We start from the raw sequence: 19,321 nt of genomic DNA, 5'->3' as shown, positions 1-19,321 counted from the left end.
TACACTAATGCCGCAATGAAGTTACTGTGAAAATCCCCTAGTCGCCACACTCCGGCACCTGTTTGGGTACATTGAGGGAGAATTTATCATGGCCAATGCACCTAAGCAACATGTGTTTTGGACAGGAGCACCTGAAGAAAACCCACGCAGACACAGGGAGAATGTGCAAACTCTGCACGGACAGTAACCCAAGCCAGGAATCGAACCCAGGTCCTTTGCAATGTGAGGCAACAGTGCTAACCACAATGCCACCGTAGTGCCCTTATTTATGCAGGGGGATTAAAATTAGGAGAATAATTAACTATTTTCAACCATTTACACTGTAACATTGTAAATGGCTGAAATTTGCTTTGATTCTGCACGAGTTTTAAATACTTCACAGGCCCACATGTTCTGTGATGGTGGTACATGCACTGTGATACAATTGTGTAGTACACAAAGCTGAGGGCCTCAGCATTACGATGCATAAAAAGAAAATAATTAAATTCAGGCCCGTCACAATGGAGAATGTCTTGGTGTAGGCGCATAGGAGAGAGGCGACAGTGGGTGTAAAGCTGAGAGTCATAAAGCCAAGGGGATTGAAAATCAGACAAAGCGGAAAGGAGCCAAGCAAAGCTGGAAGGGAACAAATACGCCAGTGTCGGCAGGAAAATATTTCAGCACATCATTGTGCGCAGGGCGGCGCGGTGGCACAGTGTTTAGCACTGCTGCCTCACAGCTCCGGGGACCCAGGTTCAATTCCGGCCTCGGGTCACTGTCTGTGTGTGGCGTTTTCATGTTTCTCCGGATGCTCTGGTTTCCTCCCACAGTCCAAAGATGTGCTGGTCAGGTTAACTGGACATGGCAAATTCCCCCTTAGTGTCGGGGGGATTAGCAAGGTAAATGTATGGGGTTAAGGGGATAGGGTCTGGGTGGGATTGTTGTCGGTGTAGGTCGATGGGCCGAATGGCCTGCTCCTGCCCATTAGGGATTGTATGATTGTGATTGGGATGGGAAAGAAATGGTAGTGCAAAGGTAGAGACAAAAAAAACTGTGCACTGAATATTTATAAATGGATAAATTGCAGGTGCAAAACTGAGCTGGAAACATACTTGTGAAAATGATGACAACCTCAGGGTGAACTCACACGGCTGCTGCCATTTTCAACACCATTCTGAACCAGCTGTGGGCATACTTCAGGGATTCCTGACAACCATGGTCCTTTGAGGTTATGAGGTCAGCCATGACACTTGCTGTAATGGCTTCAAGCATGGGGTTGGCCTATTGGAGTATGAACTCCTTGAGTAAGGGTCCAATGGATGGACTAATCGGGGAGTCTTTGCCTTGTACTTAACTGGGAGTGTCAATCCTTCTGACAGCCCCCAAAGATAGACTACTAACTACTAGCACTCTGTGCACTGCTGTCAAGAGTTTGTAAATAAAGGGATTTTGGTGAAGGGACTTCAGCCTCCGAAGACTTATTACACCCACCCCCTGCCACTACCCACAGCGAACATTTTTACCTGCTCGGCCAACAGCTGCTGCTGTTGTCTCTGCTCCCTGAATAGCTGCTGCTTCTGCTGTTCTATCATCTGAAGTTGATGCATTCGCTGCCTCTCCATCAACATCTGCTTCATCATGACCGCCTGCTGCTGGTTTCCAAGGTAACTCGGGCCTCCGGGGTTACCGGTCATGGAGCCAGGCACCGGGACTCCAGTGCCGGGGCCAGGAACAGGAACAGGAACAGGGGGCTGTCCAGAGGCTGCCGGCCGAGAGGTTCCCACCGGAGTCTGATCCTGTGTGGAAGAAAGAGCGGTCTCAGAGACTGAGGAACATACAGGATATTGTAGGAGCTGAAACAGCATTGCAGGTGAAACCCAAAGAAAAGATCTTACAACTTTATTCCATCAATTGTTAAGTTATACACTTTGTCCCTGCACAATTCCATTGTCATAAGGGGAAGGATGACCAGGCATCTGAAAATAATGTTACCCAGCTATTTGTTAGGGGATTGGTTTGACCCTCTGTTTGCTATCTTGCTGACAAATCTGCCAAAAGTGGAAGAGCCACCACATGAGAGAATGTGTCCAGAATTTTCCCATTCCGCCCGCCACAGGAATATTAGCAGGCGTATTGCGGACAATGTGAAATCCCGTTGACAGTCGGGCAGGGATTTCTAGCTTTTAGACCAGCGTGAATGGACAATTTCGCCCTGTATTTCTGTATGGAAGTGGTGAGGGTTGAATCATACATATATATATAATCCCTACCGTGCAAAAGAGGCCATTTGGCCCATCAGGTCTGCACCGACTCTCTGACAGAGTGTCTTATCCAGGCTGTCTTTCCTGCCGTAGCCTCACACATTTCCCATAGCTAACCTATCTAACCTACACATCTTGGGACACTGAGGAGCAACTTAGTATCGTCAATTATCCTAACCTGCACACCTTTGGATCGTGGGAGGAAACTGGAGCACCCGGAGGAAACCCATGCAGACATGGGGAGAATGTGTGAACACCACACAGACAGTGACCCAAGGCCGGAATCGAACCCGGGTTCCCCCTAGAGCTGTAAGGCAGCTGTGCTAACCACTGTGCTGTGTGGAAAGATCTGAATATATAAAATAAATGTCGCCGGCTTGGCTCATTAGTAGCTTAAAACAAACAGCAGCCTTTTGTAATTCCATGGCCAATCAAGTTAAACCATATAATGTGTCTCACAGTCAGCATGTGTTTCACTGTTGGTCAAAGTGACTTTTGCGGACTTTAAGCCCAGAGGATTAGCAGAGGTAGTTTATTTCAACTTCTTAAACAACCAGTGGCTTTACTTCACATTAGCCACCTTGCTGCTGCATTCTCAATTGAAGATTAATTTTGTCTGACTTTGTTACTGTAAAATGTTATGTCTCTCCTGCCACTGGTACAATATCGAGGATCTATAGGCTGCCCTCCAGTGTGCTGCAGTCTTTCTGACTTGTTTATTACATTTAGGCATTAAGACATTATTCAGTAAACTGAAAAGCTGACATCTTAAGAGTCACAGCATTAAGAAAAAAAACGCACACAGTACAAAGAACAGTTCTCTATCAAAAGAAGGCAGGCATTTGTTTCAGAAGATAATTACACCCTTCACTTTTGACAACTGTATGTATGAATTTACAAAGACTGTGTCTCTAATATTAATATTTACACACATCACATACCAGTCTGTCGCACTTTAATTTTTTTTTGAACATTTTAAGGGTCAGGCAAATTATCATGGGGAGGGGGGGAAGAAATGGTGTTTTAAAAAAAAAACATTTTTATATTGATGCCACCACTTCTAATTTTGCAACACCCCCTCCCCTCCACACACACATATACACACACACACATATACACACACACACACACACACACATATACACACACATTCCTTGGGGTGACGGTTTATACTGCAGAACAGATCTGCAGACGTGAAAATACCACCCCCCCCAGCACAATGTTCTCGAGAGTCCAGATAACAAGGTAGCAGGTTGTTCAGCTCTCTGTCTGCTTGTGTGTTTTTTTTTCACTCTCAGGATGTCGACAACATTGGCAAAGCTCCTTTTGTTGTTTATCCTCCTAACTGCCCCGGAAGGAGGTGCTGGGAGTTGAGCTCCAACAGTCTTTGACAAACTAAACCTGTCACTGTGCCACTTCAGAGGGCAGTGAGAGAGGCAGGTTCTCTTCCCTGTAAAACCTCAAAGGATTAGCTGCGTTTTTTTCCCCCCTAACAAAACTGCTGTCTTGCTAGCTCATATTTTACCCAATTTATTAAAGTCAAGCTCATCACGGTGCTGGCACGGTGGCACAATGGTTACTGCCGTCTCACAGTGCCAGGGCCCCAGGTTTGATTCCGGCCTTGGGTCACTGCCTGTGTGCCGTTTGCACACCCTCCCTCTGTCTGTGTGGGCTTCCTCTGGGTGCTCCGGTTTCCTCCCGCAGTCCAAAGAGGTGCAGGTCAGGTGGATTGGTCATGCTAAATTGCCCTTTACTGTCAGGGGGACTAACTAAGGTGAATGCTTGGGGTTATGGGGATAGGGCTTAGGTAGGATTGTGATCGGTGTGAACCCAATAGGGCAAATGGCCACCTTCTGCACTGTAGGATTCTATGATTCTATAGGGATAGAGTCTCCCTGTGGAGAGAACAGGCACAACAAAATAAGATCCAACTTGTTCTGGGCCTCTTTCAAACCTTGCAGCTGCAACTCCTTGCAGAGATCCTATGACCGCTCATCTTTCTGACCATCTATAGCCCATTCTTTTGCAAACACTTTCCCACTTAGAATCCTGGATCCATAGAATCGCTACAGTGCAGAAGGAGGTCATTTGGCCCATCAAGCCTGCATCTATCCCCATAACCTCACGCATTTACTCCACGTAATCCCCCTGACACTAGGGGGAATTAAGCATGGCCAATCCACTTAACCTGCACATCTTTGGACTGCAGGGGGAAACATAAGAACATAAGAAATAGGAGCAGGAGTAGGCCATCTGGCCCTTCGAGCCTGCCCCGCCATTCAATAAGATCATGGCTGATCTGTCGTGGCTCAGTTCCACTTTCCCGCCCTCTCCCCATAACCCTTAATCCCCTCTCTTATCAAAAACCCATCAACCCGCGTCTTAAAAATATTTAGCGAGGTAGCCTCCACCACTTCAACGGGCAGAGAATTCCAGAGATTCACCACCCTTTGAGTGAAGAAGTTCCTCCTCAACTCCGTTCTAAACTGCCCCCCCTTTATCTTGAGGCTGTGCCCCCTAGTCCTACTGTCCTTTCTGAGCGGGAAGAGTCTCTCCACCTCTATCCTATCCATCCCATTCATCATCTTATACGCCTCAATGAGATCTCCCCTCATTCTTCTAAACTCTAACGAGTACAAGCCTAGTTTATTCAGCCTCTCCTCATAGCTCAACCCCCTCAACTCCGGTATCAGCCCAGTAAACCTCCTCTGCACTCCCTCCAAAACCACAGCACCCGGAGGAAACCCACGCAGAGATGGGGAGGATGTGCAAACTCCACACAGGCAGTGACCCTAGGCCGGAATTGAAACCCAGTCCCTTGCGCTGAGAGGCAGCAGTGCAAACCGCTATGCCACTGCGTTGCCCTTAAATCTGTTCCTCCTTCACCAGATATGCAGAATTCAAAAGCATTTGTGCACCTTTAGCAAATTTGCTGTCTTACATGATCTTTACTAATAAGCATATATTTCCACAATCAAGCAAAATATTACCTCATAAAATGTAAAACAGGTTATTATATTTGCAGTTTTCAAGTTTTTATGTCTGAAAGAAAATCCTGTAAACATCAAAAAATTGACTCAAATAGATTTAGCTTAATTTTCACCAATAATAAACTATTAACAAAAACCAAAATCAATTCTCAATCAAGAATCTAATAACAAAAGGTGGAAAATAAAATGCAGAAATCTCAAATGCCACTACCTGTAATTGTTTTCTGTTTGGAAGCAGTTCGCAATAAAGAGGAGTAATTTTTACAACAAATCTCATCTGCATGCGACTGAAATTAAACTTCTTATTTGAAAGCCTTTTTAGAGCACGTGATGGAATTCCTGGATTCTCACTGAGTGAATGTATTCTGTAATTAAAATGCTAGACAGATTGCAAGCTGAAAAGTTCAGCAAAGACTACACAGAATCATAGGCTTAGATTCCAACCCTCGCCCCCACCCTGTGTGTTTGGAGCCAAAATGCAGCGCGTGGCCTTCCCACTACCTTCTCACTCATCCCCGCCCCCTCTCCTGCTTTCCAATGGTTGGTGGAGGCACTGGATGGCTAACCTGCCCTTGGCTTTATTGAAAAACAGCTAGCTATGGAAACAGACATAAAAAATCATCAACTTATTATGCTTCATCTGCCATCAGGGAAAGGGCTAAGTTGGAGGTGAAGTCGATGAGTGTAAAGTGGCTGCGGGGCCCGCTGGGTTTTTGGCGGGTGAATCCAAACCAACCTTATTCGGGAGGTGGGTTGGGGTTGGGGTTAGGGAATACGGCACCTTGTAAAGTCTGGCCTTCCACAGAACGGTTACACTATGGTCAGGGAGAGAACTTATGGGTCCCGGACCTTCTCCTGTTTCCAGACCCCTTATTTTGCTGAGTAACCACCACTGCCCCACCCCACCCCCCGCCACTGCCTCCCCCCCCCAACACACCCACACACGCACACACAATCCCCAACGCTTTAACTCCCTCATATCCTCTAGATGCCCAGAATTGGGAGCCATAGTCATGGTGTGGTCAAATTATACTTTAATAGGCCTTTATAAAATTTATTCATGGACATGGGCGTGACTGGCCAGCATTTATTGTCCGTCCCTAGTTGCCCTTCAAGGGCAGTTGAGAGTCAACCGCATTGCTGTGGCTCTGGAGTCACATGTAGGCCAGACCAGGTAAGGATAATTACTGAACCAGATGGCTTTTTTCCGACAAGCTACAGTGGTTTCATTGTCACCAGTAGATTCTTAATCCCAGACCTTTTCTTTATTGAATTCAAATTCCATCATCTGCTATGGTGAGATTTGAACCTAGGTCCCCAGAACGTTAGCTCAGTTTCTGGATTAATAGTCTCATGATAATACCACTAGGCCATCACCTTCCTTGGCACAACTTCTTCACTCTGGTACTCCAGGCCTTGCTATATAAAGCTAACTAAAAGCTTAGGCTCCAGGCTGATGCACTTTACAATCACGGTTTTGTCAGACATATACACACAATCTGCTCGCTCACGTTATGTAACCAGGTCCACTTCTTCGGAGCAGGCCCTTTACAAACTCGGGACAGCAACATCCAAAAGACTTGAATCTCACAAGCACGGCAAACAACAACCCTATGTACAAATGGGAATAGCTTGAACTTTCAGGGCAGGATTTTACAGCCTCGCTCGGATGAGTTGTAAAATCCCGCCTGAAGCCAATGGAGATTCCCATTCTGGGAACCTCGCTCGCCTGGTGGGAGGTTTTTGATCTTTGGAACATGTTCTATTGGCGCAAGACTCTGCTTTACTTACAAGTTTGAAAAGTACAAAACCTTCCAGTAAAGTAGCATTAACCACTTCACCAACAATAATGTGTTATTTCTATCCACTGAAGTGGACTTTGTTAAAAGAATTACACTTTGCATTGAGTGATAAATATTTTCTCACTTTAAATTAAAACTAAACACAACTACAAATACTCAGCATGGAGAACAAAGGAGAACAAAGTACTGCAGATGTGGGAAATCTAAAATGTAAAAAGTAAATACCGGAAATACTCAGCAGGCCAGACAGTATCTGTGAAGAGAGAGTCAATGTGCCAGTCCTGCACTCGCTCTGAGGCAGAGTCACTGATCTCTCTGTTTCTCTCTGCACAGCTGCCACCAGATGTTCTGAGCAGTTTTAACACTTCCCATTTCTACTGCAGCAAAGAAGAACCCCCTTGGCAGCCCTCCACAACACAATCAGACTTCTTAAGAGCCTCTCGTTCCCCTCAGCGAGAAGCGCAGCAGCAGCTGCCTGAGCTCTGGTGTGGCACAACATTAAACAAGAATTTTTAACAAAGAGTTACGATTGGAGAAAACATAAACAAACTTGCTGAGCAATAAAAAAAATTGAGCATTTTAAACAACGATCAATTGTGATTAATAAATGTGATAAAAGTGATTAATAAAAATGATCATTAAAAAGTGCCAAGCAGCAGAGTTAACTAATGATATCATTTTGCCTTTACACTTAAGAAGCAAAGCTGGAGAAATGCAGACTAGGCCTCGAGTCCTGGTCACCAGGGAATGGGGAGGGGATCAGGGCTAAACTAATGAGCTACTTTAACCAAAATCAACCTTGCAGTCACTGCTTGTGGTGCTTCTGAATTGGCCCTGGTGGATTTCATGTGAAAATGGGAGTTGCCTTTCAGCTTGGGCTTTTCCTTCTCTTCCAGCTTAGTGTGTGGAAAGGTTTTTGGGGAGGATCTCACACACATACTCACTCATTCACATTCTCTCATGCATACTCCAACATCCTCACACACAAGAAGCTAGGCCCAAGGCCAAACCAAGACTAAAGGACAAAGCAGAGGTCAAGAAGGGCCATGATCCACACTTATCAACTGAGAGAAGACTTAGATGGGAGGTTGGGAAGAGAAGAGCCAGCACAGGGCCACAGATATCATTGTGGGGAAAGGAGGGGAGATCAGGAGAGGAGGTCGAGAGGGGAGGGAGGGAAGGTCGGGATGGGAATCAAGGCACAGGATTAAGGAAAGAGCCAGAGGTCATACCCAGACACCATGGACATGAGGGAGGACTTGAAAGAAAGGTTGGAAAGGGACAGGCCTTGAGGAGTGAGCTAAATGTAGAAGTACCAGGCACTAACCTTACTGTGCACACTAGCAGTCGAAATAGAACATAGAACAGTATAGCACAGTATAGGCCCTTTGGCCCTCGATGTTGTGCCGAGCTATGTCCAAACCCAAGGTCAAGTTATCCCACTCCCTATCATTCAGGTGTGCCCCATGTGCCTATCCAATAACTGTTTGAAAGTTCCTAAAGTGTCTGACTCCACTATCACAGTTGGCAGTGCATTCCACATCCCAACCACTCTCTGAGTAAAGAATCTACCTCGGACATCCCTCCTATATCTCCCACCATGAACCTTATAATTATGCCTCCTAGCAACAGCTACATCCACCCGAGGAAATAGTCTCTGCACATCCACTCTATCTATCCTCCTCATCATCTTGTAAACCTCTACTAAGTTGCCTCTCACCCTCCTCTGCTCTAAAGAGAAAAGCCCCAGCTCCCTCAACCTTTCCTCATATGACCTACCCTCCAAACCAGGCAGCATCCTGGTAAATCTCCTCTGCACTCTCTCCAATGCTTTCACATCCTTCTTATAGTGAGGTGACCAGAACTGCACACAATATTCCAAATGTGGTCTCACCAAGGTCCTGCATAGTTGTAGCATAACCTCATGGCTCTTACACTCAAACCCCCTGTTAATAAACGCTAATATGCTATAAGCCTTCTTCATGGCTCTATCCACTTCAGTGGCTACCTTCAGAGATCTGTGAATGTGAGCCCCAATATCTCTCTGTTCCTCCACATTCCTCAGAACCCTGAGTGAAGAAAACAGCACATGACAACACTCGGACAGAACAGTGTGCAGGGTAAGCAAGAAAGGAGGGAATGGGCAATCTTACATGTCTTATTTGGCCAATAATTGCTGTTGTTCTGAACAACAGCAATCATTGACTAAATAGCCTGCCAATCAGAATGGTCTATGTGCCACATTGGCTATTTTGGGCACGAACCATCCTGACCAACAGGCCACTTAGCTAATAAGCCCAACCTGCCAGAGCACAGAGTCAGGTGTTTAGCACCTTGTGCACTCTCCTCTCCTGGGCCCTGCTTGTATCAACAAAGGAGGCTCTTCAGGCTATCATCTCTATGCTGCCTCACTGAAGGGGCAATTAGAGTGCCACTCCCCCACCTTCTCCACACAGCCCTGCACATTCTTCCATTTCGGATGGCAATCCAATCCCTCATGAATACCTCAACTGAACTCGTCTCCACCACGCTCTCTAGTACTGCATTCCAGACCTTAACCACCCTGTGTGAAAAACTTTCTCCTCATGTCTCCACTTTTACCCCCTTAACCCGATGCTCTCTGCTTCTCGATCTGTCCACCAATGGGAACCATTATTTTTCCTCTCTACTTTCTATCTGACCCCTTGTGATTTTGAATAACTCAAACCCTTCTCAACCTTCTCTTCTCCAAGACAAACAGTCTCAACTTTATCAACCTGTCTACATAGCTGAAGTTCCTCATCCCAGTAACCATTCTCATGGATCTTTTTTTTTGCAGCCTCTCCAATTGTGTCCGGAAGTGGAAGCAATATTCCAGTAGATGCTGAATCAATGTTTCATATATGAGTTTAACATAACTTCAATGGCCTAGGATATATTATGTTTATTAATTGTTCTCTCAACCTGTCCTGCTAGATTCAATGATTTATGCACATTTACATCCAGATCCTCTGCTCCTGCACCTCCTTTAGAATTGTATCCAGGCAGGATGGTGGCACAGTGGTTAGCACTGCCACCTCACAGTGCCAGGGACCCAAGTTCAATTCCCGGCTTGGGTCACTGTCTGTGTGGAGTTTGCACATTCTCCCCATGTCTGCATGGGTTTCCTCCAGGTGCTCCGGTTTCCTCCCAGTCCAAAGATATACAGGTTAGGTGGGATTGGCCATGCTAAATTTCGCCCAACGTCAGGGAGACTAGCTAAGGTAAATGTGTGGGGTTATGGGAATAGGTCCTGGGGAAAAAGTCCCCCAGGACCTATTAAAGTCCTGGTTGAGGCTGTCCTTATGAGTGCGGAACTTGGCTATCAGTTTCTGCTGGGTAAGCGTTCACCAAGGCAGCCGTCACGATATACGACAGCATTTAAATTCCCATCCCTAGTTGTCCCCGAGGGCAGTTGAGAGTCAACCACATTGCTGTGGCTCTGGATTCACGTGTAGGCCAGACTAGGTAAGGATGGCAGATTTCTTTCCCTAAAGGACATTAGTAAACCAAATGAGTTTTTCTGACAATCGACAATGGTCATCAGTAGATTCTTAATTCCAGATACTTTTTATTGAATTTAAATTCCACCATCTGCTGTGGTGAGAGTCGAACCAGGGTCCCCAGAACATTAGCTGAGTTTCCGGATTAATAGTCTAGCGATAATACCACTCGGCCACAGCCTCCTCTGGACTTTAGTGCTTGAAATGCTGCCGGAGACACTCGGCAACAAGAGGGTACAAACAGCCCGGAGACAGGAACTGGTGAATCCTTTTGTGTTTCTCTACAGTTGTGCGAATCTCTGCTACATGACTGCTGAAAACTGAACAGTTGCTGCAAATGGCTAATGATTGGCAACCACCCCGTCGTCAATTAGAAAATCATCAATCCAATCATTCTCTCGCCTCTCTCCCCCCCGAGCTCGCGGCTGCACGTAGGGGACATCACTGATGGAACTGGATCGGTTATGTCAGCTGTGCATTTGGAATCCATGAGATTACCATGGCAACATCATCTTATCCTAATGGCTAGTGGAGAGCTCTACACAAGATCAGGTGTGATGGCTTTTCTCGACGTGAGGACTGCCAGGATTTTATTAACTGGCTATTGGAATTCTGTCTGTGAAGTTGGGGGGGGGGGAAAGAATTATTCATTCACAGTTATTTACAAAATATGCATTGATACACTGGGAAAATTCTTTAGGTTGGCATCAGATCATTTTACTGGTAGGGATTTCTGCAGTTCTTTTTTATTTTAACCCAGCTGGTTTCCCAGGATAGGTGTTGATGTGTAAATGCTCATCGTCATCAGTATCCAGAGTGGCTGCGGGAGGATGAGGGGGGGTGGGGGGGAGTCCAGACAGCAGTGGGGAGCAGGGTGGTAAATGCAGCAAGGCACCAGTTCACAGAGAAATCGAGCTAGACCTGGACGCCTGCCCTGTTGGGAGCGCTCGATCTCTGTGGAACCCAGCCAACAGGAGGGGCACTCGCTTACAGACTGAGATGGACCATTCCATCGCCAGCTCCACTCCTTCCTCCCTCTGCTGTCAAAACCTCATTAGACGCGGCCTCGCATGTCGGCACTCAAACCACGAACCAAAACGCGTAAGGTGACATTAACCACATTGGCCTCTCAGCGGCAAACACCGGCCAAGCTCCTTTGTGGTTTTTTTACTTATTTTGAAAATTTTACCACACTTGTGCTGCTTTGGCTACTTAGAACAATTCTTCCCCTCCGTTCGGCTCACAAGAAACCAGGTAGAAGTTGAGATATATATGCGGGTATAGGTATGTTTTGTAGAGTAAAACAAAAATCCATTTTAACTCCAGCTTTCTGGCAGAAACCAGGTTCATGGGGTGTTAATAATTTGGCTACTTATTCTCATGGAACTAGGCTGACCTCTTGATTTTAATATTCCGGGTTTTGCCGGCAGTCCAGCAGCTGTCGACTGCAGGTTCGGGCTCCCGGGTTTAGGCAAATAAAGATTCCATTGCATCTTTTTATTTATTTGTGGGATGTGGGTGTCCCTGGCTGGCCAGCATTTACTGCCCATCCCGAGCCGTTCTCAGAAGGCAGTTGAGAGTCAATCACTTTTCTGTGGCCCTGGAGTCACATGTAGGCCAGGCCAGGTAACCATGGCAGATTCCCTTCCCTAAAGGAAATTAAAGAACCAGATGGGTTTTTCCGACAATCATCAATGGTTTCACGGTCATCAATAGACTTTTAATTCCAGATTTCTTTTATTGAATTCAAATCTGCTGTGGTGGGATTCGGACTTGGGTCCCCAGAAGATTAGCTGAGTTTCTGGATAACACCACGAGGCCATCACTTCCCCCAGCATAGGAACCCTGATGGTCACAGCTTTCCCGCAAGCTGAAGCAGGTCTGTCGACAGCACATGCCCTTCTAGAATTTTCTTTGTGGAGCCAGGGGGAGCAGAAGTGTTCTTCTGGACCTTCTGAGGAATATCATAGTTTACCCAGCCCCAGATTCCCTCCCTACGAACATTCCCAAAACTGCCTCCCTTGGCTACTAGCTGCTGGGTGGACACGGGCCACCCAAGCTGCCTTCAACAGTAGCCATCCTTCTACTTCTTCCAACCCACTCCGAAAAAGAACCGGGAGCATTTAAATGCAAGCAGGAATTTGAGAGGAGGCCAACGAATGCACCTCCCGCCCAAAACTACTCAGGATTCATCTGCATTGAATTTCAACTCTGAACATTGACTAAAGACTGAAGGTGAACAACATTCATCAATATCTATCTGAGATGGATGCTCAAAGAAAGCTATCATGATGGACAGCTACAGAAGTAAATTAACTTGTTCTTTTACCAACATGGAGGCACCAGTAGGAAATTTGATTAAATGAATCATCTATTTTCCTTTCCAAATCCTTTTTAAAATATTATTTCTCGGGGTGTGGGTGACACTGGCAAGGCCAGAATCCAGTGACCATCCCTAGGAGTCCAGTGCTTGATATACCTCAATGGCTTGCTAGGCCAATTTGGACAATACTGTGTGGGATCAGAGTCACAAAATAAACCAGACTGGGTACGGATAGCGAGTTTCCTCCCAAAGGAACCTGTTGCACATTTGCAAAATTTTGTAAGTTTTTTTTTCCAGATTTCCAACTTTTGCAGTTCTTTCCTGACGTTTTTCCAATGGGGAGGCAATGAACATTTGTATTCAGAGGTATGCACTTACAAAGCGGCTGAATTGGATGGGTTCTAGTACCCCATTCCAGGTGCCACGAATAAGCAAGACCACCTGGTCAGCATACATTCATCTGTCAGTAACTCGGCACCTGCCTTGTTAAATCTGTCACGGGGGATTCAGCTTGTTTCTGATCTTCCACTGAGCAAATGACATTTTTGAGTCAAGATGCCTCCAAAGAGAAGCCATTAATTTTCTTCAATAGTCAACAACATGAAACCAAGGGTTAACAGACTAACACAACAGGTTCACAAATACAACTGGTACCTACTCAAACGCAACAGGTCAAGTCAAGGGAAAGACTCTTCTGCTCGACAAGCTGTTATCAAATGCATCATCATTCTGTTCCTTTATTCTCTTCCCTACTCACAAGTAATGGAGATGGACAAATCCAGTGGCATGGTGGCACACTGCTGCCTCACGGCGCCAAGGACCTGGGTTCAATTTTGGCCTTGTGTGGAGTCTGCACGTTCTGCCCCATGTCTGCATGGGTTCCCTCTGAGTGCTCCAATTACCTCCCACGCTCCAAAGATGTGCGCCTTAGGTGGTTGACTGTGGTGTCAGGGGACCAGCAGGGTATAGGGGCTTACAGGGATAGGGCCTGGATGGGATTATTTTTGGTGCAGGCCCAATGGGCCGAATGGCCAGCTTCTGCACTATAAGAATTCTATTCTATTCTTACTGAAAGCGGCAAGTTCGGTGAATAGCTTGGACTGGTTATAAGGAATTATCAAAGGTTACAAAGTAAGCTGTTTAAAGCTGCCATTTATTTCATGTGGTTTGTTACAGTTTTCTTTGTATCAGATTTCAAATCTGATGCTGTCATTGCCAAACTGGATGGATGCGTTTTAATCATCACTGCAGCTACTATTGGGAAATAGTTGAAGTATCACAATCCCCTTAATATTTTGGTTTCGGGTGTCAGCCATGACTCAGTGGCAACAGTCTTGCCTCTGATTTAATAGCTTAACGCCCTTAGTGCAAGTAAATATCATAAGGTGCAATAAAGGAGGGCTGAAAGCGAGAGTTGACACCAAAGCCACCTAAGGTGATATTGGGGCAGAGGGCCAAAGTCTTGGTCAAAGAGGTACGTTTTGAAGAGGGTCTTGAATAAAGGATGAGGGGTTTAGGGAAGGTATTCCAAAACTTATGCCTAGGGAACTGAAGGGATAGTGGTGTGATTAAAAGTGGGTTACTCGAGGCTAGAATCAGCATTGATGAGTGCAGAGGATTGTGGAACTGGGGAGATTACAAAGAAAGGCAAGGGCAAGGCCATCAAGGGATTTGGAAAGACGGATTAGAGTTTTAAAATCAAAGTATTGAGGGCCAGTGTAGGTTAGTGAGCAGAGGGATGATAGATGAACAGACCTTGAGATGAATCAGGGCAAGGACAACGGAATTCTGGATGATATCAAGTTAACAGAGGGTAGAGTGTGGGTGGTTCTCAACTGGTGCATTGCAATAGTCAAGTCCAGGGGCAACAAAGGCATTATTGAGGTCTTCCGATGCAAATGAGACCAGGTTGGACTCATGCAATGTCATAGATGTGGAAATAGGTGATCTTAGAGATGGTGCAAATATGCATCAGAAGCTCAATTTGGATTCAAATGTGATATCAAGGGTTAGAATGGCTCAAACCCAGACAGTTGCCAGGGAAAGCAATGAAGTTGCTAGCTAGGAAACAGAGCTTGGAGTAAGACTGAAAGCTTCAGTCTTCCCTACGTTTAGTTGGAGGAAATTTCTGCTCCTCCAGTACTGGATGTTGGTCGATTGGTTTAATAATTAAGCAACAGTGAAGGAAGGGGTGGAGAGAGTTGATGTTGAGGCAGATACTGAGCGTCCTCAGCTTATAGGTGAAACCTAACACTGTGTTTTCGGCTGGTTGACAAAGGGTAGCAAGTGGAGGATAAGTAGGAAGAGGCTGAAGTTTAATTATTAGTGTCACAGGTAGGCTTACATTAACACTGCAATGAAGTTACTGTGAAAATCCCCTAGTCACCACACTCCGGCGCCTGTTCAGGTACATTGAGGGAGAATTTAGCATGGCTAATGCACCTAACCAACACGTCTTTCGGACTGTAAGAGGAAACTGGAGCAGCTAGAGGAAATCCACACAGACAGGGGAGAATGTGCAGACTCAGCACAGATAGTGACCCAACCCAGAAATCAAACGCAGGTCCCTGGTGCTGTGAAGCAGCAGTGCAACCATGCCACCCTTAAGCATCGATCGCTGAAGGATATCAGAGCTCACAGTTCAGAGCTAATAACCATTCCACAGAATTAAGCAAATAATCTAAGCCTCACCTGTGTGAAATAACTATGGAAGAGTGCTGATCTGTTGAAGTTGCAAACTTTTGGATGAGTTGTTAACAGAAGCCTGAAATCCCTTTAAGATAGGTGCAAAAAAATCCCTTAGTACTATGACAAGAAGAGTAAGGAGTTCTGGCCAACATTCATTCCTCAACCAATAGTTAAAATAGATGGTCTAGATAATATCTCATTGCTGTTTGCTGCGTGTAAATTTGCTGCCACAGTTCCTACATTGCAACAATGATTACACTTCTGTACTAGACAAGCTGGTAAGCAGTTTGGGATGTCCTGAGGTCAAGAACAGCACTTTTAGAAATGCAAGTCCATCTTATTTTTCTTTGCGATTTGCCTGGTCTCAACTTGAGGTTACTATGACATTTTTTAAGTAAAGCTTTCTTAAAAGGAAAGTACTGTCACCTAAACCTAGAACTGAGTTTGAGACTTTCATAGAATCCCTACCATGTAGAAAGAGACTATTTGGCTCATCAGGTCTCCACCAACTCTCCTCCTCACAATCCCCATAACATTTCTCATGGACAATCCACCTAACCTGCATTTCTCTGGACTGTGGGAGGAAACTGGAGCACTGGAGGAAACCCACACACACATGGGGAGAACATGCAGAGTCCACACAGTCACCCAATGCCAGAATTGAGCCCAGGTCCCTGGCACTGTGCCACCACGCTGGTAAATCCTTCCCAAATGGACACATTCATAGTAACCTGATCACCCCATGCTTCAGACACGCATTGCTCATGCCTGTTGCAATTAACTGAAGCAACACATAACACTTACCTTGTCTGATCATTATCATAGACAGGCGAGCAGCCAATGTATCATGCCTGGTTTTTACCTTTCTTTTATTCATTATGGAACATGGGCGCCGCTGGCTGACAGCATTTACTGCCAATCTCTAGTTGCCTTTGACAAGGTGGTGATAAGCTGTCTTCTTGAATCATTGCAGTCCACGTGCTGTGGGTTGTCCCACAATACCAGAACAGCAATATATTTCCAAGTCAGGATAGTCTGTGGCTTGTTGCTGGTGGTGGTGCCCCCATGTATGTGCTGCCCTTGGCCTTCTAGATGGAAGTGGTCGGGGGTTTGAAAGGTGTTACATAGAACATAGAACACTACAGCACCAACAGGCCCTTCAGCCCACTAGTTGTGCCGATCACTTCTATACCTACTAAGCCATAGACCTATCTATAACCCCCAATCCCATTAGATCCCATATACTCATCCAGAAGTCTTTTAAAAGACCCCAGCGAGTTGGCCTCCACCACCACCGACGGCAGCCGATTCCATTCACTCACCACCCTCTGAGTGAAAAACTTACCCCTAACATCTCCTCTGTACTTGCTTCCCTGCACTTTAAATCTGTGTCCTCTCGCAGCTACCATTTCAGCCCGGGGAAATAGCCTCTGAGAATCCACCCTATCTATTCCTCTCAACATCTTATAAACCTCTATCAGGTCACCTCTCAACCTTCATCTCTCCAGGGAGAAGAGTCCCAGCTCCCTCAACCTATCTTCATAAGGCATGCCTCCCAATCCAGGCAACATCCTTGTAAATCTCCTCTGCACCCTTTCAATAGCTTCCACGTCCTTGTTGTCTGTGGATCTTTGATGAATTGCTGTAGTGCATCATGTAGACCGTACATACTGCTGTTACTGAGCGTGGTGGTGAAGGGAGTGGACGTTTGTGGATGTGGTGCCAATCAAGTAGGCTGCTTTGTCCTGGATGGTGTCAAGCTTCTTGAGCACTGTTGGAGCTGCACCCATCCAGGCAAGTGGGGAGTATTCCATCACACTCCTGACTTGTGCTTTGTAGATGGTGGATAGACTTTGCATGCTGCTTCTTATCAGAGGGTGGAAAGAAACATTACAGTGATAGTGAGCCATTCAGAGATTTGTTGGGAAAGAATGTGGACCTCACCAGACTGACAGTCAAACTCAGTCAGAGGGCATGCGTACAGTTTGTCTGCCATACATGAGTGAAATATACTTTTCCTGCTTTGAAATTTGTTTGTAGTCTGTTACAATGTAAAGCTGTCTTGGAAATTTTAAAAAAATGCATTTTACAAATTGTGCTGTTCGGCTCATTTTGTCCAATATCATACTGACTCTGTGTATTTTGCATATTAACACTGTACAGTTAGGGGGCTTGTAGCATTCATGATATTTATCTAGACACTGTATTAAAATACTAACACCTTATTAACAGCGTCCTTGTACTCCGTTTAATGCTGATGTATAATGTACACAGTATCTACTTAAACTACACACTCTGCTTCCACAATGTACTGTGCTCACCACTGCTAACCAAGCCTCACACCTATCAACGCTGTGCTGCACTTTACAGGGACGAGATACTGTTGCCACCAGCCCATTAGCAGCTTGGTATCAATATCCTGCAGGAAAATTTGCATGTAATTCAATATCTATAACACCAAGCCTGTGGGTTTCCTGTGTGTTCTTTAATTCATGTTAAATTATTTGACCACTATCACTGCTGGTGACACATCTGTAAACATCCTACTGCCGAATGGATACAGTAAGGGCGTTTCACACACTTCATCGTGCTTTACAGAAATCATAATAAAGCACAGCCGCACCGACCCAGACGGTCAAGCCAAGTTTGTTACATTTATAATTTCCATAACCGTTTGCAGTTACTGTGTATTGCATAATCCTCCACTATAATTGTTGTGGTTGGTAAAGTGCACTCCTAGCTCAATTTCTCAATGCAAAATTGTGCTTCTATTTGAAAAATGACCATAATCTTGATCAAACCTACTAAGGCTACCAATTATAAACCAACGTTAAATTGAGCAGTAAGCAGCAGTATGGCCGGGACGGGGGGGTGGGAGAGGGGGAGGTCTAATAACCTCTCCCTTAGCTTTTACACAAGCCCTTGGATCAATTTAATTTCTAGGTGCTAGCCTGTTCCACGTCTCTCCCAAGACACATCTTTACCAAGCTCTGACAGTGGTCCAGTGTGAAAACAGTTGCATGGGGACAGATTTGGAGGAACACAATATTGGCAAAACATGAAATCTCCTCATAGCAGAATAAAGCAGCCAGCATAACCAAAGACTCCACGCATTCCGGGTATTCTCTCTTCCACCTTCTTCTGTCGGGAAAACAATACAAAAGTCTGAGATCACATACCAACCGGCTCAAGCTCTCATCAGACTTTTGAATGGACCCACCATATATTAAGTTGATCTTTCCTGACACCCTACCTATGACTGTAACACTACATTCTGCATGCTCTGCTTTCCTTCTCTCCGATGTACTCTATGAACAGTATGTTTTGTCTGTATAGCATGCAAGAAACAATACTTTTCACTATATCCCATTTCTTGTGACAATAATAAATCAAATCAAATTGAAGGGAGGCATTGCAGAGTTTTGGGAGCAGATTGCCGACTTGGAGACAGAAAATAAGGAGTACCAATTTAAAAATCTGGCAGAACAAAAATGAATGTTGACAAGATTTTTATGTGGCCACAGTTTGAGTTGCTCAATGCCTCTCCTCACAACCAGTGGAAACTCCCTCTTACCAACTGCAGCAACAGTGTAGAATCAATCCATGTACTCAGTAGCAAATCTCATTCAGAAGAGTTAATGTTTTTTGACTGGTCACAGTACAGCAGTCTTGGTTTATTCATTATTACAGCTAAAGCACTGGAAGAGCTGGTGGGCTAGTATGAGCTCGTGTGATAATCAGGTGGAGGACTGTGTGA

At 45.4% G+C, this 19,321-nt stretch overlaps 1 protein-coding gene across 3 annotated transcripts in view; it reads right to left on the bottom strand.

The window, feature by feature from the left end:
* Positions 1–19,321, bottom strand: part of maml3 (mastermind-like transcriptional coactivator 3) — a 487,731-nt gene that overhangs the window by 32,008 nt on the left and 436,402 nt on the right. For all 3 annotated transcript variants that reach the window (XM_080194249.1, XM_080194230.1, XM_080194240.1), the window contains exon 3: positions 1,503–1,775. In XM_080194249.1, coding sequence (XP_080050375.1) covers positions 1,503–1,775 — 273 coding nt within the window. The remainder of the gene's footprint in view (positions 1–1,502; positions 1,776–19,321) is intronic.

This window comes from Carcharhinus amblyrhynchos, chromosome 1, assembly GCF_965287045.1.
Source record: "Carcharhinus amblyrhynchos chromosome 1, sCarAmb.v2.hapA, whole genome shotgun sequence".
NCBI classification, from domain to species: domain Eukaryota; kingdom Metazoa; phylum Chordata; class Chondrichthyes; order Carcharhiniformes; family Carcharhinidae; genus Carcharhinus; species Carcharhinus amblyrhynchos.
Note: the sequence above shows the minus strand (reverse complement) of the source record. Positions and strands in the feature narration are given on the sequence as shown.